The 26479-nt window shown below is 42.1% G+C and overlaps 2 protein-coding genes across 2 annotated transcripts in view; both read right to left on the minus strand.

Annotated features, from left to right (window-relative positions):
• LOC126405686 (cytochrome P450 2K1-like) overlaps positions 1-6188 on the minus strand; it is a 20584-nt gene extending 14396 nt beyond the window's left edge. Inside the window, exons 1-5 of the mRNA XM_050069550.1 lie at positions 5847-6188; positions 5570-5732; positions 2050-2199; positions 1701-1861; positions 419-598 (exon numbers count right to left, since the gene is read on the minus strand). Coding sequence (XP_049925507.1) covers positions 419-598; positions 1701-1861; positions 2050-2199; positions 5570-5732; positions 5847-6056 — 864 coding nt within the window. The 5' untranslated portion in view covers positions 6057-6188. The remainder of the gene's footprint in view (positions 1-418; positions 599-1700; positions 1862-2049; positions 2200-5569; positions 5733-5846) is intronic.
• A 1436-nt stretch (positions 6189-7624) lies between these two features.
• abca3b (ATP-binding cassette, sub-family A (ABC1), member 3b) overlaps positions 7625-26479 on the minus strand; it is a 38230-nt gene continuing 19375 nt past the window's right edge. The window contains exons 11-31 of the mRNA XM_050069548.1: positions 24558-24704; positions 24210-24339; positions 23955-24109; positions 22706-22861; positions 22391-22601; positions 22070-22220; positions 21382-21480; positions 20030-20228; positions 19636-19942; positions 19274-19547; positions 17844-18048; positions 17517-17736; positions 16927-17085; positions 16274-16446; positions 15022-15156; positions 14688-14882; positions 14398-14585; positions 14127-14297; positions 12064-12260; positions 11649-11722; positions 7625-10155 (exon numbers count right to left, since the gene is read on the minus strand). Coding sequence (XP_049925505.1) covers positions 10024-10155; positions 11649-11722; positions 12064-12260; positions 14127-14297; positions 14398-14585; positions 14688-14882; positions 15022-15156; positions 16274-16446; positions 16927-17085; positions 17517-17736; positions 17844-18048; positions 19274-19547; positions 19636-19942; positions 20030-20228; positions 21382-21480; positions 22070-22220; positions 22391-22601; positions 22706-22861; positions 23955-24109; positions 24210-24339; positions 24558-24704 — 3678 coding nt within the window. The 3' untranslated portion in view covers positions 7625-10023. The remainder of the gene's footprint in view (positions 10156-11648; positions 11723-12063; positions 12261-14126; positions 14298-14397; positions 14586-14687; positions 14883-15021; positions 15157-16273; positions 16447-16926; positions 17086-17516; positions 17737-17843; positions 18049-19273; positions 19548-19635; positions 19943-20029; positions 20229-21381; positions 21481-22069; positions 22221-22390; positions 22602-22705; positions 22862-23954; positions 24110-24209; positions 24340-24557; positions 24705-26479) is intronic.

The raw sequence follows: 26479 nt of genomic DNA on the forward strand, positions 1-26479 counted from the left end.
TATATATCCTGGAACGAGTATGAAAAGTCACTACAAAAAACAATTTGTGGAAATAAAAAGTAAAAAAGACTTAGAATGTTAAAAAAGACACCATCACCACGCTCAATGTCTGCACAGCTTCATATTTTGTTAAACTGCTATTGCTGACAGGAAAGATCCACAAGCCTCATCTCCGTCCTCCTTACCTTGTATATGTGGATATTTAGCCATAAGCAGCAGAGCCCATCTCAGTGTCGTTGCTGTGGTATCAGTACCAGCAGAAAACAGGTTAGTCACTGTATACAACATGTTCTTCTCATGGTAGTGAGTGTTTGTAACAGAGGAGTCCTGACAGAAAGAACAACCACATATTAAAAAACAGACGTGCAACTTTACTGGTCTTTATGTCTGATGAAAAACACAAAGGATGTCGTCTCACCTCTTCTTTCTGCTTCCGTATCAGAAAACAGTCCACAAGTCCCCTGCAGATGTGAGGGTTCAGTGTCTCTTTCAGACTCTTGAATAAATCTTTGACTTCTCTTACAGTTGTCTCAGTATTTTTTAATACCAGCTGTCGGCTTTTTACCCAACTGACCAGCCTGGGAAACATGTTGTAAAGCTGCAACGAAACAGTCAGTTTGGTGCAATCAGTTCTGTATGCTTTTTTCTGTTTCCACTGTGAAAAGTTGTGGATGGTACCAATGGAACCAACTGTTGGGGTACCTAGCACACAGATCTGGTACTAAAAAGTGGAGCTGTGAACACTGCAGTCTGTTGATTGGTCAATAGCGGACGGTCACTCTGCTCAGGGCTGAGTTGTGGCTGGTTTTGAGGCTCATGTAACCACTGCTCATACTGTGCAGAGTTTTATTAGACTGTAACTATAAAATGAAAGGATGTCTTGCTGCCTCTTGCAGCAGCTGGAGTCTGAGAAAAAATAACTTAATCCACTGGGCCGACTGCCGGTGACTTTTAAGGTGGAAAGTCTACTTGTAATGTTACTCAATGCATGAGCTGACAATGTAAATCCATCAACACACCTTAAATTTCAGGATGACAACTAGTTTTCATTGTCTCCCTTGGATGACATACACTTTTAGTAATGTGTGGATTTTCAGTCATTTAAAAACATATATTAATTTAACCAGGTTATGAGAACTGCATGTATTCTAATCCTCACTCAGAGAGAAAAAAAAGGCGCCGCTAAGTGTCTTTCCTGTGGGCTATGACAACACAAAGCCCCTGCGCTTGCCTTAGAAGGACTCGCTATTTTTAAATATCCCATGGAGAGAGACTCTCACTGCAGCCTGTTTTATTTGTTCTGTTGGCGTGCAGCCTCGTTCTGTGGGCGGTAAAGTAGGTGCAGACTTCCATGTGTGTCACCAGTAATGAGGAAATACAGTGAGTGCTGGATGGAGCAGTGAGTGACAACAACCCCGCCCACATTTAAGAGTACTGTTTATGGTGGAAACTCTAGGGTCTGGGTACCATATCTGAAGGGTTACTTTTGGTTCCAAAGGTACCCTATTGAAAGTGTTTGGTGGAAACGGGGCTTAACTGGGAGAAGTTTCAACTGGTTACAATCTGCAATCGTCACCACTAGATACCACTAAATCCCCCAAAATCTTAGACACTGCTACTTAATTTTGTCATAGATAATTTGTCAGTTACTACAGATTGTGTGTAATCTTTAAACAGCAGCAATTTTATACGAAGCCCACCTGGATTTCTGCAGAGCCCACAACACGTATGTTTTCGTTGGCTCGCGTCACCATGTTTGTGAATTGAGGATCATCATATTCAAACCTGCTTCCATACACAATATTGCAAATGATATTGGATGTTGCATAATTCACCAGGCATGCTGTATTAAATGGTTTCCCTGTAAACAGGCAGTGAGAAATAACAAAATCATTAGGACTAAAGTACACAATGACAAATACAGTTTTGTACTAACAAACAAGTGACGTACGCTGGCTACAAAAATATCGTAAATAATAGACTTCCTTAAAATTTCCTTTTTGTATATCAGAACGTCCTGTCATGTGTTGTCACGTAAACACCACATACCTTTATGCTTTTCAAACATTTGGATCAGATGGTGGCATTCCTCCAGGATTTTATGTTCAGCCATTCGTTTGCCCATCCCAAAGTCTCTCAGGGTGGTGAGGGCAAAGCGTCTCATCTCTTTCCATGATTCTCCATTTGCAAACAGAATTCCTGTTAATAAACGTGACAAAGTTAAATTTAACCTGCATAAGTCCTGTATATATTTGATACTGTACTCAGATTTGCTAAGTTAAATTATGCCATAACATAACCAAAAGAAAATGGATGGATTTCTTGTTAATTTTGGTCTATACGATGGAATTTATTCAATGGTTGGAGGAAGATGAGGCTGCTGCTGCTGTTGCTTTCATACATACTGGACACACACATGCTCTATATGTATTCATTTATATGGGCTAATATCTGCAAAAAAACAATCCTGAAAATACTAGATAGCCTTATATGTAAATATACACACACTGGAAGCAACATTTCTTTAAACTATTATATCTGAAACATATTTTTTTCTTTATTTAAATGACCTGAAAAGCTGATTGGCAAAAAGCCACCTAAAAACTGGTTATTCCCAGTGATCTGTACATTCGTCACCATTCATGTAAAATAACACAATTTGTGATTACTGCTGTAATGCGCATGCGCAAGCGTGGACTAGTTCAAATGTACAGACATTTTGCGGCTCACCCATGGACTCACCGGACTCTCGGACCAAGTGGAAGGAGCTGGCAAAATAAACACGAGTCTTCATACATACTAATAAGTACCTGTGCTACTGAATTTCAATAAAGCAAGTTAGAAAGTAGCATTATTTTTATTTTGTTTTATTTTGTGCCGCTCACGATGCGTGCTAGGCTGCTGTCGTGCCAAGCTAGCTTGGTGTTAGCATGCTAGCTTGTAGCTGTAGCTGTCAGGGGGGACTGGACATGAGAGGGAGTAAATAATATTACAGCAAAGTGATGTGGAAACAAAACGTTTGTCATACAGCAACATTACAGGTTTCCACCATATCAAACTTCTTCCTACAGCCAGAGGGACAAACCAGAGGGACCCTGCATCAATTATGTATTTGTCTATTTCATTGTATTTAAAATAGCATTTTTCATGAATTGTTGCTTAATAAATACAACTGTATTGTAGTATATGTCACATGGTCTTCTTTATCTTTTAAGTGGAAGTTGTTAATGTGTGAATATGACTAAGTATGTAACCTGTATGCTGCTATACACATACCACGTTTACAGTTTTTTATTACAGTGAGCATTGTGAGGTTTAGAAGGTATTCAGAAATGGTGCAAAAGTGAAAGTTTTTTCACCGACTATTTGAAGACGTGAATTGGCCTGTTATGTTTAGACCATATACCACCAGGACTTACAATTTTGCATTTCAACTGAGAAATATGGATGTGATTTCTTAGGCTCCAAAATGACAACTATTAGCTAGCATGCTAACAACAAGCTAGCTTGGCACAACAGCAACCTAGCCCGCATCGTGAGCGGCATAAAATAAAACTAATAACGCTGATTTCTGTTTTGCTTTATTGAAATGCAGTAGCACAGGCACTTACAAAGTATGAAGGTAGCGTGAAGAGTCGCCTTTATTTCGTCAGCTCCTTTTCCTCGGTCCAACAGTCCCGGTGAGCCGCAAGACGTCTGTACATTTGAACTCGTCTAAGCTGTAACGGCAAACTAATTGCGCATGCGCATTACAGCAGTAAACGCAAATCATGTTTTACGTAAAGATCTGAAATTAAATTTTCTTGTAATTTTGACTTGTTGATGATGTGACCTCATTTTAGCTGGTTGAAAAGAAAGTGAAAAGAGGTCTTAGATGTTCAGGCCGAATATCAACCAGTTTTCAAGTAGAAATCAACTGTTGAAATTCCAGTTGGTGCTCAGTGGGGCTGTTCTGAGCACTGATGGACTCAGGGGGAGGTCAGGGCTGCCCTCTTGATTAACATAAACGAGAGGATGTGCCCTTTTGGCTTCCCTCTTGAGTGATCAAAACAAGACGATGTGCCCTATTGGATGAAAACAAGCGAAGGTGCCCTTTTGGCTGCCCTCTTGTCCCCATGTCATGCAGTAGGTACCCTTTTTTCCTTTTCGCCCCTGCCCTTCAAACATCCTGAGTCTGTCACTGGTTCCAAGAGTGAATTTACCTGCTGCAGGTGAGAGGAGGTAGGCTAATGCTATTATGTTCACATTGCATAGGGTTACGCATGAAAGCATTGCTAGAAAACGGCAAAAACAATCAATAAACCATTAGGAGGTGCACAATATCAACTGATTCAGCACTGATTAGAACAAGTCTATAGACTGATTACCTATTTTCATCAGCCGGATGAATTGGACATTGGTTTATTGTTGTTGCCCAGAAGACGCGTCTGAACAAGTTCTCCCCGTTTGCCCCTCAGAGGCCTTAAATGTACCTTTTTTTAACGACTCTACACAACCTGTAATATATTTTTATTAGATTTTATGCCTACATTTGTTCTTCCCATACATCAAGGAGATACCTACTGGCTATGAATGACAATGGTAGTGTTAGTTATTGTATGACCCCCTATACATGGTCTTGTCTAATAAAATAATCATCTCATATTCCTACAGTTGGGACATTTGTGGTGTTACTGCAGTAAAGAGGATAGTTTTAATATGAAAAAGAGTGAAATAAAAACCTCCACTGCCTTTTTTTTCCTCTCTTCATCCACATTTCATACATGTACTCCATCACAAATAATGGCAGCGGTAGAATTCAAAGGCCTGAGACACGTTTCAATCAGGCAGATAAACATTCATGATATTGAAAATCTTTTAGACAACACTGAAATACATTTTCTACAAACTACTCTGGTCATTATACTCTCTCCAAATCTCACACACACACATCTCCTGATGTTTCAGAAAAAGACTTCTACTTAATGAGGCAATAACAAATCAAGTGACACTTCAGACACTTATAATAACAATCTGAGCCACTCTGTGTCAAAAAGAACCACAGTGACGATGTTCAGTTGCCCCATGTGTGCTTCAATTGCAGCTCATTCTGTGGCTGCAGGTTGCTGCCGGCTCTCTCAATACTGGATCAATTTAAAAAATTGCTGTTCACATCTGCCCCTTTGATCAGTTTAAACAGGGAAATAGGGTCCAGGTTGAAAATGCCAAAGTTATCCTTTAAGCTTATGTTGGTTAGCGGACTCAACAGGGACTAGGGTCTGTTGCTAGGTCGTTACTATGGTTAGACCTACTTTCTGGAGTAATTTCATTACATATAGAAGTCTACTGATGTGACTGATTCTTTTCCAGTTATAAGTCAGAACCCATGTGTTTCCATAGAAACAGAGCCAACAGTTGCAAAAAGTTTTTATTTTGAGAGCCAGTTGCCCTCAGCATGATTACATCTTGTTTTTTTATTTCGTTGGTAATAGTTGTAAAAATCACAATATTACACAGGTGCCTTGGTCATGATTTTGTGCTGATATGCAAACAAACCGTTTATTAAAGATTTAGTAAAGATAGGCCTTACCATGACCAAGATTCATATCATAAAAAATCGGGAGGATTTCTCTGTCTCCAAACTCTTCTGCATAGCTGACCAGAGCCTCTTTGACTGTCTTGTAACCAGCCAGGACCACCACTTTTTTGGGTCCAAGGTACACTGAAAACACCGACCCATGTTTCTTTGAAAGCTAGAAAAATGTAAAAAGTAGTCAAATGTGTCAGAGACAGTATACGGACATTCAAATGAATCCTTGCAGCTGTTACAAAATGTGATTATTTTAGCATAGGAGTGCTTAACTTACCTGAAAGAGGGTTTTGTAGGGTCTGCTGAGATCAAGCTGCAACAGGTTGCCAAGCAGGGGAAGAGGCCTTGGCCCTGGAGGCCCCTTCCTCGTCTCCTGGGAGGTGACACTGTTGGAAACAAGATAGAGGACGAGCAGGAGAACAACAACCCCCAACCAGGTGGTGGGATTGGAGAAAAGGAAGAAAATAAAGTCCCCTAAAACAGACATTCCTCTGGCTGTTGATGACGCTGCTCTCACTAAGCCTTGCAGTTAACAGAAGGTGTTTACACTCCGAACATGTCCTTGCATCTAAATTATAAGGCTAGGTTTACCACCCGCCCTCCTGGGCTCCGCTGACTCACAGGTGAGCCAGACCTGACAACAAAAGGAGAAGAACTTGTTTGGTTGAGATTCAAAGCATAACAGAATAGGTTACAGGAGTGAGGCAGCCACAGGCTTTCGTGCCAAGCACCCTCCACCATAGACTCGGCATGATGGGGAACTCCTGGCATCTCATCTGACTGGACAGCTCATTAGATGTTAATAACAAATCCTTGACTTCAGTCATCACAAATAATTAAAGATCAAACAGCTTCCAAATCCACCCCTCAATGTGTCGAGGCTGCCCTCTTAGCCCCGCCCTTTGTGCCCTTGCAGTGAAAACTTTAGCTCAGGCTGCGAGGCAAGATTAAACTGCAGGGGGTTTCAGTGTCGGTGAAACCCAGCATAAAATCTCACTTTATGCGGACGATGTCTTGTTTAGGCATCCCATTATCTCGAATGGCTTGAAAGATAGATAGCGTATATAGCTGCTGTAAATGGGGAAAAAGCATGCCCTCAGACCCCCCTTCTACCTGACCAAACAATTGGGGGACCGACCCCATGGCGTTACCAGGCCAGATGAGATATCTAATCCCTCCAGTGTGTTCTGGGTCTGCCCTGGGGCCTCCTATCAGTGGGACGTGCCTGGAACACCCCCAACGGGAGGTGCCCAGGAGGCATCCTGCTCAGATGCCCGAACTACCTCAACTGACCCCTTTGGATGCAAAGGAACAGCGGCTCTACTCCGAGCTCCCTCTATAAATCCGAGCTCCTGTATGTCAATATTAAGTGTATATCGTAGTTTGAGAGGCTTGTGTTTGTTAAGGTGGTCGTATGGAACTTTTTTGTATGGAGTGTCTTCCGTGACGAACTCAATACAGCGTTGCACATGGTCAGTAAGCCTGTTGGAGGGTTTCATAACCCACTTACGCTCCCTGCTAGTTGGTTTTAGATGTCGCTTAATGTGGCAGACCTGAAGTGTGAACATGGAAACGGAGTGACGATGGGTAGGGAGAGGACATAGGAAGTAGTTTGGTGAAGGCCCCCTCTCCCAGCCCTCCAGACTTTGAATAAACAAAGCTAGTGGGCCAGGCAACATCGATCCAAGGGCGTACTTAGCAGCCTGCAACAGTATTCCAACACCTCTTCAATCTTTTGTTGAGGTTGAGGAAGGTGCCTTAACTATCGAAGACTTCCTGGCTTGTATAGTCCTAGCTTTGTGGTCGGGCTGGAACTGGACAGAGGATGAAGGATAAGTTCAGCACCACCCTGGATAATCCGTCTCCATGACAAGCTGTGGCATCATGTGAAATATATTTTTGTATTTTTTCAATACAGGTAGCCTCTCAAAGGCCAAAAAAGGTATGTTTTTAAGGGTTATAATATAAATATTTTCCCATGTAGTGCTTGTAAGCCATGTAAATAGACTCAACAAAGGTGTGAAGTGTCACTTGCTGGAAAAAAAGAGACACTGGTACTTGCTACCATTTGCATAGAGCATTATTTAATTTAAAAAGAATAGCGATACATATACAGTTGACAATGTCAGTTTCATGGTACAGTACAGTACACAATTACAATGATGTAAATTCCCTTTTTTTAATATGATACACTGCATTTCAGCATAACTCAATCCTTCCAACATCAGCAGCGCAAACCTCTCCGTTCCTCCTTTCACTACGTATCTAACATTGCAATTGATTCAAGTCGTACATGTAATGAGAAAAAAAAAGTGCAAATACACAAACAAATGTAACAAAAGTCAAAATTAGGAGGTCAAATCCTTTAAAGACCAATAAGCCACATATATCTGTGTCTTCCTGGAATGTCAGTCTCTTACTTTCTTTCTCACACGCACATGTGGTGACATGAAGAAAGCTCTGTGAATCACATGAAGCGGTTAGTAAAGCTGATTAACGTGAGTGCTTTTTGCTTTTGTGTAAGACGGTGAATACATTCATCTCACTTCTGTGAAGTCAGAGTGATTTTCTTGAGAGTAGGAATGTCATTTAAAGTTAGTACGATTTCTGATAGATCCCGGATTATAATATTGATCTCTAACATGGATGAAAAGCAGGATCTACGATACATTTCTCATCTTTTTGGGGGGGGAAATATCCACACAGAATATATTAATCTGTTTACAACTTTCTTAAAGCACAAACTAGGCTTTGAGACAGCGATAAATCGGGCTCGTTTTGAAAAGAGGTTTCATAGTAGCACATCCAAATGAAAGAGGAACAAACATTGCGCTGATCATTCTTTCTCAGGACAAGGCATCCATTTTATGCGTTTTTATCATCTATACCATTGTTGGGCTTTGTTATTGCATTTCCTGGCGTTTCCTGAAGGAGCAGCTCGACATTAAAGATGACACAGTAGTACAGTTTGTCCACAGCGCAATAACAATCTCTTGGTTTTAATATTTAAGGACTATTACACGACTGTAGGCTACATCCACGCTAACGAACGTAGCGATAGATATTCATTTTAAAACAAATGCATTAGCGTGGGTGTAGCCTTAGAAAGGTGTGGGTGAATTCAGGAATCGTGTTGCCATACTCTTTTTACACCCCCATCTCTCTCTCTCTCATGTGCACGCACACGCACACGCACACACACACACACACACACACACACACACACACACACACACACACACACACACACACAGGTGTACCATGTGAAATGCATAGCTGCAAGAAAAAAGGGAAACAAAATGTACAAAAACACCTCACAGGTCATTGCAGTCTTGCTGTTTTCAGGTCTAAGTCATTTACATGCAGTCTGATACGACTTAATTTGCAGCCAAGACCTCCCGTTTTACCGCAACATTCAAAAAATAATCTGCGTCACACAATGATTTCTTCCAAAATAGCTCGCAAGTAAACTGTAATGGGCGCTGTTCCCGTAACCTGTTTGGCAGGAAAACCGAAACATTGGTTCACAAACACCTGAACAATAGAGGTGTATCAAATATACAGATTGGACTGAATGTACTCTGAGGATTAATCCTCAGTAAGGACGGCCTTCTAGTAAACACTAGCAGCTCTCTGCTCTTCCAGTATCATGCACTCTGTAAGTCGTATTGTATACATGCATTCGTTAATGTGCCCAAAACAGTCTTTAAATGAGTAAATGTTCTGCTCTGGCCTGAACGAGTAAGTGGTTTTTCTTGTAGTACCATGAACACGTCACATTATTTACATCTGGCAACGACATTAAGAGGCTCTTAAGGATAACCAGGCATTTTGTATAGAGCGATATAAAGAAACAACAACCCTCATTGGTTAGATAAGGCGCAAAGGTGTGCAATGATTTCATACAGGTATCAAATGGAGTGGTTCATTCTCTTGTGATGATTGATGATCACGGAAAAAAAACAGAGCACAAAGTCTTGGAAACATAATCAAGAAATCAAATCAAATCATAAATAACAAAAAATGCATAAGTGCACACACACAAACAAACCCTGTCACACACAGTTCAGAGTAGTGGTAGTATCTAATGAGTGGTGTCTTTGACCTCACTAAAAAGGTGCAGTACTCGAGAGTTCATGACTTGGTATCATCGTCCAGCACGTCTTAATTCTCCGACGTCTTTGTCACACAACAACGACAATAACAACGGCATCAATGACCCGACGAAGACACACTGAGGTGGTACAGTAGTAGAAATGCTGAAGTTGATGCGACTGGCCCAGTGTGTGTGTGTGTGTGTTGTTGATGAAGGTAAAAACGGAGCTGGAGATAAACCTGCTCCAGCCTGTGTACACACCTGCTGTGTAATCGGGGCAAGTCTGTGCACACAGGTCCCGCGCACACACGCACCACTGGAGAAAATGGACAATGGATGGACGGACTCCTCGCTCCTCTCACTTCCTCCGACTCTCTGTGCAATGCTGGAACTGGGCAAAGCTGAGGAACACCTGTTCCAGTGATATCTGGCTCACGCAGTAGTCTTCAATCTGGTATTTCTCTTTGGCTGCCTCCAAGGTGCCAAACACCTGAGTGGGAGTGGAGCATAGGGAGAGAGAAAACATGCGTCATGCATCCGATACAAGATCTACAGAACATGCTGCAGCCAAACTGACAGCGTCAATGAGCAAGCTGTCGGACTGGCTAGCTGACAGATCTCTGACATTCATGTAAGCAAAACAGTTTGCTGACGTTTTTATTAATGGTGACATCATCACATATGTAGCACATGGTAAACATCCAGGCATTATAATTGACACACACTTCAAAAAACAAGTAAGTAGGGCCATCAGTGACATTAAGTTTAATCTGAATCATTTTAAGAGCATCAGACACCAGTTGTCTCCGACTGCTGCACAGCTATCTGTACACACTATGATCTTTTTCCCCTCATCTCTCTTACTGCAAAACCACCTAGTCACAGGCAGGTGTGACTCCCTTAAATTTCCCTTAAACAATGTGTCATGTGACTGCAGTTGGTTCAGATCGAGGTCGGAACACGTTCTCACCACAAACAAACCGCACCAGAGACCGGTCCGGTTGTTTTGGTGCGCACCTGAGTGAGATTGCTGTGTTCACACCTCCCCAAACAAACCGCACTTAGGGGGCAAACGAACTTGAGTTTGATTGAACCAAACCAAACAGGGCTGGTGTGAGAGCACCCTTAGAGGAAGCCTGGCCTATCTCGACAGTGGCAGTAGGACAAGGGCATCTGCTAGGGCTGACTGGGTGCCGCAGTTTAGAGAGACAGCCTTTAATCAGTCTGCTTTCTGTGGTTTAAGTAATGAGGAAGTGGAATTCCATACTCGTAACTAATAGAGACTCAAGGAAAGTATAAAAGAAGGACCAGTCATGACGACAGTAACAGTGTTAAAGGAGCAAGACTTTGGTGGAGTCAATGGGAAGGGCACCGCAAATCACCCTATAACCCATCATACCCTTGTTGTTTTAACTTTCAATTTAAAATCCTTCCCCCCAGATTAGAAAACACACAGTATGTGATGTTTGTTTTCCTTGTTATTGCTCTCCAAACAGATCATGGCTCTGTCCAGCAGCTGCATCTAAGCCTCTGCTGGACAGAGCCATGAACAACAGATGCAAATAAGCTGCTGGCTAATGCTGGTGCAATTACTTTTAATTGTGCACTCTCCCTGCAAACTAAATAATAAAACAAACAAATTAAATCTCTGGTGTTAATCAAGGCTTCCAAGATCACAATTAAAGCTACAGTCTGCATCTTTTGAACACTGAAAATACAAATAAATACACTTTGTATCTGAACCTGTGCAAACACAGCTACAAACATCACTTTTACACTCACATCTACTCTTTTTTTTTTAAATTTAGAGACTGCCCTGTTTTGCCATCCACATGTTAAACTTCTGTGGTTGAACATTTTTTTGAAGCTGTAAATTTGTAGCTCAGGTATTTATGCATTACTGTGTACCATTCTGTCCACTAGAGGGAGCCCTAACACAGCACAACTGCAGAGATGTACTGAATTTGTGTGAAGTTCGGTTACCTGGGCCCAGGTCAGTGTTTTGTCAGTCAAATGATAGTGCACCATTCCCTGGTGCTCATCCTTTAGTTGACTTCCTGTGGTGGGAGAAAATTCACAGGGTTAGATTTGCTGTTATTCATTTACTGTTTCAGATCAACAGCAGAACACCCTGAACTGTTTGATGCAGAGCACAAACATCTTGAAAATCAGCAGAGAAAAAGATACATTTTGACACGGTTATCTGCTCATTCAAATGCAGAGTGACAGCCGTGCTGAAGCTACAATCAGAGATTTTAAAACATAATCACAGTTATGGTCTTGTTTATTTTTACGGTTACTGTGGCAGTGAACACATTTTGTTTACTTTGAGTGAATTAATTTATTTCCAGTTATCTTTATAGTTATCGTAGTAAATGTGTGACTGTGTGAGTCTGACCTGGGAAGGTGCTTTCAATGAAGTCTTTAAAAAGCTGCAGGTCGCTGTCCTCCAACTCGGCCTCTATGTGCACTTTGGCCAGCAGGGTGTATCCACTGCCAAACTTGCTCTTCAGATGTTGGGGGCTCCCGAGGCACTTGAACTGACCGTTGACCATCACTGCCAGCCTGGTGCACAGGGCCTCACACTCCTCCATACTGGTGAGGAAACACATCAGGGAGGCGGGTTAAAGGCGTAAGCATCCTCACTTCTCCTGCTTTACATGGGGTGTGTAACTTCTTTAAAGATGCTACACATTTTTGTAGATGAGTGTTTTTTCACCTGTATCCTTGAGATTTATATAATTTTTTTTTGTTTTTTTTAAATAATTCAAATATTTGTTTTATGAATATTTGTTTTGCTTATGTTGTTCATTATTGTTTAATTCTATGTGCAGCCCTTTGAGACACACTTTGTGATATCGGGCTATAATGGACTTTGACTTGACTTAAAGATATATTCAGATCTTTACTTAAGTAACTATACCACACTGTAAAAATACTCCACTGCAAGTGAAATTCATTCAATATATTACTTAAGTAAAAGTACAAAAGTATCTTTGGATTAACATACTCTAAATATATCTAAATCACTATCATATCACATGGTATTACACACAATAACAAAACAGTGGCACACAACGTGGCTAAAGTACAACCAACGTTACTTAAACAAAGGTAGGACATTCTGCTAGGGCTGCAATGATTAGTTGACTAATCGATGACTAATCGACTATTAAAATAATCGACTATTTTAGTAGTCGACTAATCGGTTTGAGTCATTTTTCATAGCAAAGTACTCTAAAAGTACCCCAAAATACTCTTATTGCAGCTTCTTATGCTCAAATACTGGCAGCTTTACACACTCTCCCATGTCGGTGAACTAAAACGTGAGTGGCGTGAGTATGAAACAAGACATTAGATGACATCATTTTGGGGTGTGGGAGAGACAGTCCGACATTTTTCAACATTTTAACACATTTTTCGATAAAATGATTAGTTGACTATTCGAAGAAATAATCAACAGATTAGTCCACAATGAAAATAATCGTTAGTTGCAGCCCTACATTCTTCAAAAAAAGCATCTAGTTTATAAATTACTTTTGGGCCAAAAAGTAACATAGATGGACGGTTAAAATAATACTCTGGCAAACACCTTTCTCTGTAAGTCATTAAGCGTACATTCTGACAGTCAAACAAAAATAAGATACTTATCTCCCACAACATTATCATCACAGAGGCTGCAGATCCTCCGGTTACTGTCCAGCCCTTTATATATTCCAGTAACTTCAGTAATTCTGGTGTTATTTACTCTAAAATTACAAACAGCCTGTCTGTACTTGTGGTTTTCATGCATCAGATACTTCTCCAGTTTAAACTCTTGTTTAATTTCAACATATATATCACATGATGACTGATACCAATGTTTAACAATTTGGCTGATAGTCGATGCCAGTTCTGCTGTTTTATTGTTGCTTGTCCATGAAACAGGGCACCTCCTCTTCCGGATATTAACAAAGAAAAGAAAAAAAAAACATTATCAGTACCTCACAGCCTGCCTATTAGTAAAATGCCTGTTCCTCTTTACAAAGATAAGCTCATCTGTCTTGTCGCAACTCAGGCTTTTTCTCTTGTCACTCAAGATGTAAGATGCAGAGCTTAACAGTCGCTTGCTGAAAACAGACATGAAAATAAACCACGTGTGCAGCTGGGTATGCTAGCTACTGTTGTTTGAGTCTGAAGGGAAATAATCGACACAAAATGTAGCCAGCAGAAAACTGCAAACAACAGGCACTGCCATGAATGTCATCTATTTGCCGATAGGTTAAGGGCAGTCAACAATGTGAGTATCGGTCGATACCGATGTTAAGCCGATGAATCAGTGCATCCCTGATTTTAACATCAGGGTGTTGATACACTTATTTAAGTAAAGCATCTAACTGCTCCTTCCACCACTGAATATATCCTTCTTATTCTGAAACAGAAGTAGGTCTGCTGATACCTCACACATACTATAAAGCTCACCTATGAGAAGTGATGATTATGGCCTTTCCAGACTCCCTTGTGCGTGTAACAGCGTCCCATAGCAGCCTCCTCGCCACAGGGTCCATCCCAGTCGAAGGCTCATCCAGGAAGATGACAGGAGGCCCACCAATCAGAGCCATGCCTGCACTCAGCTTCCGCTTGTTGCCGCCACTGCATATGTTGATAGTGACATGGCATTTAGACACATGCTCAGCAGAAAGAGTAATACTCACAAAACAGAAAAAGTAATGGCTCAGAACAGTCCACCTACCTGTAGCTGCGGACCAGTTTATCAGCGTGAGGCTCCAGCAGCAGCGACCTCAGGACGTTCTCCACACAACCAGACACATACCTCTCTGGTATTCCTCTGAGCCTGGCGTACATACTTAGAGTTTCTCTTCCAGTCATGTGATCCAGCACAGCATCAAACTGAGGGCAGTAACCGATGCGCTGCTGCACCTGTGACCCAGAGATAAATGTCCTCTGTCAGATCTTGGCCTTTTAAAAGCAGCGAGGCATCGAATCATCTTCGACTTTATAGAAATGTCCTTCTGCTCTTACCTTCTTAACATCCCTCAAGATGCTGTATCCATCAATGTAAGCATCCCCGGAGGTAACGCTCTCATCACCTGTCAGCATCTTAAACGTTGTGGTCTTTCCTGCTCCATTGAAGCCCAGGAGGCCGAAACACTCCCCTTTCCCGACAGCTAGAGACAACCTGTCAACAGCCAGGAGATTCTGCCCGCTGCTGTACACCTGAGAGGGAGAGATAACAGTGGGTCTCTACCAGCTTATTGTATCTCACACACACACACACACCTCTGGAGTCACATATATTTCAATACTGAGGCAGTCTGTCTCATTCAGACAAGGAAAATCCTCCTGCGCTACACACCTTGCTGAGCTCCTGCAGTATGAGAGGGCTGCCAACCATAGACTCTACGACTGGCTGGCACTCCAGGACTCTCTTCCTCTCTTCAGCCACATCCCTGTCCTCTGGAAGCAGTGCTGCATCCTCTATTAGAGGCAACTGAGACACACACACACACACAGCTACAGTTAAGGCTGTATTCAATGTCATTTTATATTGGATGCTTCTATTGAGGGTTTAGAATAAAGCTTACAATGTCATCGTATTTTATGAGGTCATCACCCTAAAAAATGCCCATAAATGTCCCAAACACAGACAATAAGAAGCTTCCAGTGTGTCTTAAGTGATAAGAGGATTACTTCTATACAAGTCTACACCTATTTGTTTTGCAAAATCCTGCAAAGTCTTTAAATCAACTTTCTTTACTGATTAAATGTAATTTATGGTGCTGTTAGATTGCTGCTAGACCGTCCTGTTAACACAAGTGATTCCTTTGTGTGCGGCAAGCAGGAGAGCAAACAGCTTCATGGCCGCAGTGAAGGTGTTTTTGAGAAGGTAAATGCCAACAGAGATGGTCTGAAGCAGGTTATTTTGTTAGATAATAACATGTTGTAAATTTTTGAATCATTTTTTCAATAAAGTCTGACATTTGGATTGGCCTGATCTTTATCTGCAACTGTGCAGCAATGATGGGTTTAAACAGAGTGAATAGACAAAAAGACAAAAAGCTGTGCAGCATTAAAATGTCGATTTAGAACTCTCATGTCAACATTATGAATGAAACTAGAAACTACTCGGTACACTAAATACAATATAAAACTGAAAATATCCTGGGAAAAAAAGTACGACATTGTGTCTCCATGTCACAGTAAAAAGGGACATCAAGTGACCTCATATGTTGTCTGGCAGCAAAGGTACATGTTTACAGTTTGTTTTAACACTTAAAAACGGACTATAATAGAAATACAATGCAGGAGTTTACTGTGTAATAGTATTTCATAGGGATTGACCGAAAAATAATCTACATCTTTGACAAGATTCGGCAAGTTTAGTTCAATTACATAGCAGAGAGAGCCTGTGGAAATTGTAATCTTCAACTTATAACCTCTCTCAGGCTACAGTTTAAAATATATTCAACCATACTTGTATAACAGTTTCCCAGAGAGACCTCCTGCGCAGTTCAAGCTGTGGCTGCTGTGAGACTTCTAATAAAACGGTAAAGTTTCCATTCTCACAGAAAAAGACTATTTTGTCACTGCTCCCACAGTTGATCTACCTGTTTACGTCTTCTGCCCAGAGAGGCGAGGAGTCGCCGGAGAGTGCGTACACACTGCAGCTCGATGACAAACAGCAGAGCGATGAAGACCAAACCTTGCACCGAGAAGGCCACGAGGAAGCGTCCGACACCAGGTTCTGACATTGAGAAGTAGTTTTCCTGGTACGTGATGTCTAGAATCAGGAAAATGCAGTTATGTCAAGTCAAGTAAGGTCAGAAATGTGCAAAGCTTTCACAAGAAATCGCAATATTTAATTAGTTTTTCTTTTGGTGATATAAGACAGGAAGTTAGATTAAAACAACAATAAAACAAAAGGTTAAACCGGGATTATTAAAATACAATTTACAGCTTAAACAGTGGTTAGATAAATTGTGTCTGGTGCATTATGCATTTTATTTATTCTTTGGTGAAAGCAATGATCCTTATTTACAGGACACATCATCATTAATCATGTAATTATTGTCACTATAAAAATAAACCGCCACCGTCATCTCAATATGTGTAATACTGCCTCCCACATTATGACTAATCCTTATATTTATATCTCCTATATCATATATTCATCACATAATAAACGGTAGATTCAGTTGGTAGACAACACCGTGTGCCACCTCTATTTCATTCTCTGAGGCCACATTTAGGCAGTACTTACTTAAGATTTCGCACACTGTCCGGGTGATTGGACTGGAGTTGCAGAACGAGATGAATTCGTAGTTCTGGTAGAACTGGCTGAAGGACATGCCCAGGCAATAGTTTGGGAAGATGAGGAACACCTTATCCAGTAAATGCGACAGGTGCTGCAGGTTCAGCTCTGGAGAAGGAATTCATAAGGAGGACATTAACAGGGATGATAAGGCAACACTTATTTCTTTTGTATTCTTATTTTTGAATACAGTGTCCCTCATATTTGTCCTGATTTTGTTGTCGATTCCTTCTAGTCAGTGGCAGTTATCCCATCAATCAACAGTAGGAGTACCTAGAGCACGATCCCTCACTGGCTACCTATCCAGCCCTAACTGCCGGTCAATGGGAAACATCCAGTCCGCCAAAGCTGTCCATCCCGCCCACAGCAAAATATATTCATTATTTCAAAAATAGAAAGTATCTCTGGACTACTCTGACATTGTTCCTAAGCTGTCTGAGAAGGTGGGGACATCTTATAACCAGCATCCTCTAGGTATCGTGTAGTACAATAGACACTCTGAATGTCCTAAAGTGCTGAAACCACGTGTCGCCTCTCACCCGGGATGGTCATGATGGTGACAGCCAGAAAGGTTGCAGTGCCAGAGATCATGTTAAAGATGGTGAGGCGCGTGTAGGCAGTAGCAGCAGTGGAGAAGAGGAAGCTGAGCAGGTACATGAGAGGCACAACAGCCCAGCCGTACAGCAGCAGTAACAACAACACATCCACCAGATGGTTGTTGTCGATGAAAGCCTTGACTCCGAATGCCTTAAACACCACCTAGGAGCATAAAATGAGTTAAAACATGATACAATGTATTCATCAGTTTTACACCAACTTGTGTCTCAGTGCATTTATCCCAAGAAATAATCAGATGTCATACTGACCAGCATGAGCAGACAGGGCAGCAGGAAGTTGACCAGGTCCCACAGCAGCGCAGAAAACCAGAAGTTCGACAGGTAGACGCCGCTGACTTGCTGCACGTGCTTGGACTTGATAGAGGACTCTGTTACGAGCAGCAGGGCAAATGTGCTGGACAGGGAGGCCATACCGTACATGAGGTTGATGGCGATGGCGAAGCCCGTCTTGCCCCTGCAGATGGGGGGAAAAGAATGAGAAGGTCAGCGGAGAAAAGAAAGAGGAGAAAAGAGTTTGAAGATGGAGGAAGTTGAAGAGAAAGAGTGCAAAGGAAAGGCAAAGAAAAAAGTTGTGGAGTGAAGCAGACATGAAATACACGACCGCTCTCTCAATCTCCACCGTGAATGTATCAGAGAACTGGATACGACACTGCTGCTCAGCCTCACTTCCAATTCTGCCCAGTGGCCACTTGTGGTACTGCAGCAAAAAATCTGCAGGACACGTTAAAAAAGTTTACTTGTTGAAGGTGAGCTATTTACAGAGGTGCAGTTAGAGCCTGTTAGCTGCAGCTCTTCATCTAACACGTCACTGTGGCTGTTTCTGCTTCTGCTATACAGCTGAAAGCAAACTTGAAACAGTAAAATAAAGCAGGTATCTAAAGTATAAACATCCGAAGACATCACCAGTCATAAACATCAGGAGAGACACTAAACTTCAAACTGCAGAGATTCAGTTAGAAGCAAAACAAACCGAGAACTGAACACAGAGAGATTTTTAAAAACATGTTTCTCTCTGGTCTCCTGCACAGACATCAATTGAGTCTTGCAATACAGGCATGTTTCAAGGGGAGAAGGGGGTCATCAGAGGTTGGCTGCAGTCGGCGACACATCACTGCTACCCACTAGGAGGCGGTCTGGCATGCTTTGGTCTGACTCCAGAGATGGTCCATCTTAGACGCGGCTTGGCATGTTTAAATTGATGGAAATGCAACATCTCCACCTGTTTAATTATAAGCCAGCTTGCTTACAAGATTCCAGAGTAATTTATATTTCAAATCAGAACTGATGCAGACCTCAACAAATGAGTCTTTTCCTTCTCAGCATAATGGCTAAAATGCGCCAAAAGACCTGGGGTTTAAATCCATATCAAAAATCCCTTCATGAGTTTTTCTTACCTCCAGAAATTTTCAATTTACACTTTGACCTCAGAGACACTTTCATGGGAACCCAGATAAGTGGTGATAAATCACACCAGTAAAGTGCAGCAGAACTGACTGACACTCATAGGAAATCTAATCTTTCTTGTCATGTAGCAGGAACTCTTGGATAACCTTAGAAAACTTTGCCTTTCTATATGATAGAAGGTGTGTAAAAAAAATGTGTTGCTTCTAACTGTGCTTGCCCAAAAAAAAAAAAAAAACATGTCAGAAGTCTTGTCTCTTTCCTGTCTCTCTACTCACTCTGTGAGCTGGCTCTGCGCGATCTCGGACAGGTTGCGCGGCATGGGGTAGTTGCCTGTCTGGATGGAAGCATTCGGCCCAGCTAGAAGTTTGAACAGAGCATTGTCCACCATCATGAGGGCCGTGGCGGGTGTATGGTAGCCCTCGTTGTTGAAGTACGCTGTTGCTTCAGCATACTGGCTGCTGCTGCCACGGAAAGCAGCGCCCACCACACAGCGCTCATTAAAGCTGCCGCCCTCTTCCTCTGCCTGGGTCAGGATGTAATCAGTGAAGTCTGATGGGGAGCAGGAGAAAAGGAGCATGTGGTTAGTAAGTACTCAGCTAGGCATCAAAGCAAAGTCCCCGTCTCTTACTGTGCTTACCCGTGACGTTGATAAGCTGGCCAAGCTGGGCAGAGAGCTGTGAGCTGTATGTACGTGCCAGGGCAGAGGCCAGGGGACCCACCCCAGGCTGCAGAGCCACGGGGACCCTGGTGTGACCGTAGCGGCTGAGTGCCAGCCTCAGCTGAGGAGCCTCCCGGTGGTTGGGAAAGGTGCGTGCCACAACTAAGGCCACAACGGTGAAGACCAAGGGGACCAGGAACTGAGCCACCATCACCTTCCAGTTTCTCCAGCTGTACAGCGCCCTCTTCAGGAACATGGCATAGAACTGTTGCAGGTGTAGTCGCACCTGATGGGAGAGAAAAGGGGAATGTGAGCGAAATTAATCATATGCAGAAAACATGACCAGCATTTTGTAGGCCTCCTCATATCTCACCCCGGTGTTCAGCTTGATGTTGGAGCAGTCCTCTGAGATGAGCGTGCCGCTGTCTGTGAAGTCAGTGACGTCAGTCATGCCACTGATGCTGCTGGCATCATCTGTGGTCCAGTCATGGGAGCGTCTCTCGTGTTGGTACTGCAGGGCTGGCAGCTGGATTGCCTGGATGTCTAAACTAGAATCCACCAACTTTCCCACCCTGAACACACAAATCAATCCGTGGTTATCTGTCAACTTACTGAAAACAGGAACAAAAAGGTGCCTTAAATATGAAGCAACTAACAGGACAATAGGTTTTTTTCTTGTTTGTAGAAAGCAAACGTCTCCAAAATGCATGTATATGGTAAAAAAAACAAAATCTACAGCAGTGTCAGTGTGAGCTTGGTTACATCTTCTTATAAGTCCACCAGTCTACCCTTTCTACAAATCTTACCCATGAAATTGAATGACAAAAATATAAACTAACCAAGAAAACAAGATTTAAATAGATGTTAATACACATGTTTTAAAGCTGACAGTATTTGTATGTCTAAGCTAATCTTAAAAACGTTTGATCATCAGAGGGTTCAAATTAGAAGAGACTATAATACAGTATTTAATTTAGTTTTAATGATTACAGTGGTATCAAGACATCAAAAAAGAATGAATGGTGGCAGTGTTACTATCTAACTGACAAGGCATCTTACTTGGCTGCGAAATACCAAACGCCAGAAGGAAGTTAAATGACCAAATGTTGAAACAGCAGCTTTTCTTGGTGTCACGTTTGATGTTTATAGCTAGAACACACTGATGGATTCTCGGCACGACTCGTAAATAATGAGGCCCGTGAGACAAACATTCTTGACAGCGCCAATTACAATGACATACACTCGTGCTAGTTGAAGTAGCATGCAGAGTAAGCGGTCTGCAGTGAAAAGCGCTCTCCTTCTTGTTGCCACAGATACACACATTGAGTCCACAGGGAAACGGGAATAACTGCTCAGTGAGCAGCAGGCGGCTGGGACTGAGATGTGTGAGCAAAGGAGAACAGCGAGCACATCAGCCATGGCCTTGGCTCGCATGTAAACAAGGGTGAAAATTGTTTCTTTTTACACTTGGATGTGACTCAGTGTGTTAGTGGCATGGATTCAAAAATAGATGTGTGACTGCAGAGCTGCTAGAACGGGCATTTTTAAAAAAAATCTAAGTATAAAATAAAAAACAATTTTTCTAAAATGTCTCCTCTTGTACATTATAATGGTTTCTAATAATACATTTGCACAACTGCTGCTTGATTTCTACACCCTGAGTCACGTCCTACAGATATGAAATTAAGAAGACACAATCACATTCACCCGTCTTGCTTCTCCTACCTGAGGAAGACCTCCTCCATGGTTGTTACTGAAGCTCCGTAGCTGGCGATGCCCAGCTCCTCTCTGTTCATCTCCAGCTCAGCAAACAGCAGCTCGAACCTGAGAGCAAACACAAAGTGCATCAGGGAAACACACTGCACACTACCTCACAGAGGGACAAATGCTACAACTCAATATTACAACATGAGCTCTCGATGAGAGTAAAGCTGCTGAATCTCATTCTGTGTCAATGAGGCTTTCGGTCTACCTTAAATCTCATCATAAAACAACAGTAAGTGTCTCTGTGGGGTGGAATTCCAATGTGTGGGGACAAAAATATTGATTTTCAGTACATAAAAAGAACATAAAACAAGGTAACAGGAAAGATGGTTGTACAGGAAGAAATAACCTGAAGGGAAAGAAGAGCTGAAAGGCCAAGATCGACATTATTAGCAAATTTAGAGTCCTTTTTTTGTATTGCTCTTATGATAAAAAGTGAGTTCGATGCATAGAGCCAAAGAAAAGAACCTGCATTTATTCTAATCATGTACCCATTGTTGGTGTAGATTGCCCCCTTTCACAGAAGTTATCATTAGTCGATATGTTCAGCGGGCGTGATTTCTGGTCGGTGGTCTCTCTACCCTTCAGGCCACTTCACACTGAGTTATTGTGAGTATTCTACATGTGAACAAAGACCTGAGCGACTCACCTGCTGGTGCTTTCTTTGGGCAGAATGTAAGAGAGCTCAGCCCCTGCGCTGCTCTCGAGTGTGGCATTAGGAACATACATGTGGACAAGGCGGGTGATCTCAGACACGTTACAAAGAGCGTCCTTTACTATCACCATGTGGTAGCCAGCACCTGGTGAGCAGAGGAAAGGAGGAGGCATGTATAATTAATGTAGCAATCATGTATATTCCCACTATTCATAAAGATCACAATAACCTAGCTGCCAAGGTCTGCTGTATATAGCACAACATTTGGCAGCTGAAAGTGACATCACACTGCAGCTATTTCCACTCTTCACTGACCATATTTGTTCTTAAGGAAGAGCGGTGACCCGCAGCACTGCAGCTCTCCTCCTGCCATGATTGTGATGCGGTCGCCGAGCAGGTCGGCCTCGTCCATAAAGTGCGTGGTGAGGAGGATGGTGCGACCGCGCTTCTCCCCTTGCAGAAGGTCCCAGGTGGCACGTCGAGCTGATGGGTCCATACCGGATGTGGGCTCATCTAACATCACCACCTGGAGACAGATAAAGTTGATGATAAAGGGATGAGACCGGGTTTATGTCGAGGAAGGACGGGACAAAAAGAATGAGAGTGAATAATGCTCGTGAAATTCATCACCTTGGAGTCTCCAATGAGGGCAATGCCGATAGAGAGTTTTCTCTTCATGCCACCAGAGAGGGTCTTGGAGCGAGCCTGTCGCTTGTCCTCAAGGTTCAGGATACGGATGATCCGGTCGACCTCATCTGGAATCTTTTCTCTGGAGAAGCCCTTCAGCTGGATATCAAGCAGATAAACACACCAATGATGAACACATAGTTGAATTCTTGTAAAACTTTTAACAAAAACGTGCTGTTATAACTTCGTAAAAGTAGATTTTATGGCAAAACTGTTGTACTGGATTACACTAGACAGTACAGGTGTACCTAATAAAATGGCCATGGAGTGTATTTATGATATGGAAACAAAGTGAGCACCAAAACACTTTAAAATTATCATTTAAAAAACATGTCAATAAATTAAAGTCTCAAAACATGCACACATTAAAACCAGGTACATGCACAAGATACAAGCACACAGAGCGGCATTCCCGAGCGGATAAGCGTCGTCAAGAGGGAGCATTTCTGCTTCACATAAACAAATGTGTTCCCATGAGCACTGGGCTGTCCCTTCAAACTTCCAAACAGCTCAACAGTCGCTCACATCTTATGCTTTGTCTTCATTTAGGATCCTTTTGGCCTGAGGGTAGTAGCTCTTTGTGAGCCTCTCAGTGCTGGCCTGGTGTAACTGGTACCTTCTTCCCAACCTCAACGGGGAGAAAAGGCTGTTTTCCGGATGGCTGCGATCTTAAAAGGTTCTCTCGACCTTATTTTTGCAGCGCCAGGAGTAAATATTCTTGAAGCAAGGTAGAGCAGTCCCTACTGTATGTTCAGCCAAATGGAAATTCCTCAGTATTTGAAAGATTTGTTTACTATATGCACTGTTATACTATGTCATAGCTGGCTAAATATGTGATGTTAGAAAAGCTAACATCACCTAGCAAAGGTTTGCCACAGGCTTCATGTTACTGAAGTTTCCTAAAGCTAGCTGGCTAACACTCAAATTAAAACCCTGAACATTTGCTAGTTTTAACCAACTCTGTGACCCACACTGGCAAAACATACAGGAGCTAACCTAACTTAGCGCCTAGCCTGACTAATGACTAACGCCTGATTTTTATGTGTGCAGGTTTTGAGACTGAACAAGCTAAAAACATCTCTATCAACAATGAACAGGCAGGAGAATAATAAACTAATGTGACAAGGACAAAGATTCAGCTTCAGTGTATGTGTGTGTGTTTTGGTGTATAAGTGCAATGTTGTGCGAGTACCTGTGCGTAGAAGAGCAGGTGCTCTCTGACAGTAAGGTTATCAAACAGTACATCATGCTGAGGACAGAGTCCCAGACTGCGGCGGATCAGAGCCATGTCCTGACAGATGTCGTAACCGTTGATATATGCCCTGCCACTAGTGGGAGGAAACAGCCCTACAAACACACACAAAAAGCAATCAGTTGAGGATTTATAAAGGTGCCATATAGTATGTTCAGCTGTGTGTGTGTACGTTGTTCTGTTTCAGCTGGTTACCTGTCAGCATGGACAGTGTTGTGGTCTTCCCAGCACCGTTGTGTCCCAGCAGCACCGTGATCTGTCCCTCAAACATGTTCACCGTAAGATCCCGCACAGCCTGCCGAGTCTTGTTGCCCACTTTGAATTCCTGTTGAGCGGATAAACCCAAAACATTTACATGCATTACCTGAGCAAGCTAGAGTTACCGCCTCACAGTTGTATGCCTCCGTTAACCAGTGAAGCTGCTGTTACAGTTTATATCCATGTCTGTCCAGACCAGTCCATATAATACACAGTATGTAGTGTAAACCTTATGGAATTTAATAAAAGGAATCTGTTCCTCAGGTACGCTGTTTTGCTGCTCACCTTAGCAAGGTGTTTAATCTTGATCCCGGAGACTAATCCAGCTGGTTCCTCCTCTATAAACTCCCCTTTCAGAGCCTTTTCTGCATCTTCCTCTTCCTCCTTCTCATTCACCAAAGCCATGCGGGGGCTGCTGCACCAGTATGAAGGCTGATGAGGATGAGACAGATATGGGGTTTGAGAGAAAGTGAGGGACTGATAGAGGCAGAAAGTGGAGTTGGGCAAAACAGGCCTCAGCCAAAAAGCTGTGTAAAACAGTACTTCACAAATCTAGTATTAATTGAAGTTGTTTCATAAAATAAAAGTCAAAAATTGCATCATATATACAGTATGTGTGCATTTCCCATGGTTTTTAAATGAAGCAAAGTAATGACAGGATGCAACAAGGGAAGCACAGAAGCAAGATCATTCATAAAAACACAAGAAAGAGAGAGTGGCCCAACATTAACATTGCTCACGTACACTCTACATCAGAGGGGATTGTTTCCTGACCAGACCTCCCTCTGGTGAACTTCCTAAAACCCAAAGTCAAACCTCCAATTTTCACATCTCACACCCACACATACAATGGACCCGAAGTGCGTCAACATCTAACCCACACCCTGCTGGCAGTCTCTTGAATTCCTGACCACTGGGAAAATGGGTTAGCATGAGCTGTGTGTGTGTGTGTGTGTGTGTGTGTGTGTGTGTGTGTGTGTGTGTAAAGGCACGTCATTTCGTGATCATCCATAGTTGATATAAACATGAACCTTATTTGTGTTGGCTGGACAGACTCAGACGCTTCCTGTTATTCTAGCCGCCTGAACCCAAGGACTTCCTCTGGCCGATAAACTGTGTCCTCACATTTTCAATCCCATCCGTTTGTCACTATATCAGAGCCACTTTCACTGAGTGCAGCAATTTCTTCAATCTAAGGCAATTTTTCTCTTACAGGAGACCTCGACCTCGCAACTACCTGATGGCTCTGTGAGTGCATTTGTTCACATGATGATGTGTCTGTAAACTACAGTGTGAAAGCCATGTCAGACCAGGGTTCAATTCCTGGTCAGTATAATGTATCATATTCCTTATTAAGGCAAATAAGCAAGTGTGTGTGAGAACTCTTTTGAAAGGCAAATAGCTTTTCAGCAAGTTACTGAACCAATCTCAGACAATATTTAAGAAAATGTGAGTATATTTCTAGATGATCTTAAATATCCAACCTCACAGTATGTGTTACTGCAAATTAGAGCAGAAACATGAAAATACTTTTCATTGTTTGTTCCTGGGAACGGATATTACAATAACCAACCTAGTGACTCGGCGATATTTTGTTGATACACAACTTCCCTATTTTTTTTTTGTTTTTGCTTTAAGTTTGAATCACTAGCTGCAGTTACATACACAGACAATATTTCTTCAGCTCAATTGAAATCATTCTGATTAGAGATTCTGGTTTAACTGTTTACATGGGCGCTAAATAAAGATCAGATTAGATGTGGATTTACATGCCCTGAAGAATTTAATCAGGATCTAACTTTTACAATGTGCGCAAAGTGGTTCTGCAGGCTGTGACGCATCTAATCTGCCAGAAATATAACAGAAGAAGTTTATTGAGAAAATTCAATTCATTCAACAAGTAAAGTATAGAAGGAGATGAAGGGGTTCAGCCTGGTAATACGATTAATAAGTAAGTAGTAACGAAAGTGTAAGCCAGTTATTTTCTGTAGCTACAAATAGGGCTGGGTATTGACACTAATTTCCTGAATGGATTAGCTTTCGATTCACAAGGTTCCGATTCAACTCCATTTCTGATTCGAGTTGAGCCGATATTGATTCAATCAAATCAGTCGTTACTAGTCGATTTAGTCGTATGTGAAAGAGATTCTCAGGGAACTAATGCTGTAAATTTTACACAGAATTATTGAAAAGACAGAATAAATTCA

Source organism: Epinephelus moara, chromosome 18 (genome assembly GCF_006386435.1).
Source record: "Epinephelus moara isolate mb chromosome 18, YSFRI_EMoa_1.0, whole genome shotgun sequence".
Lineage (NCBI taxonomy): Eukaryota > Metazoa > Chordata > Actinopteri > Perciformes > Serranidae > Epinephelus > Epinephelus moara.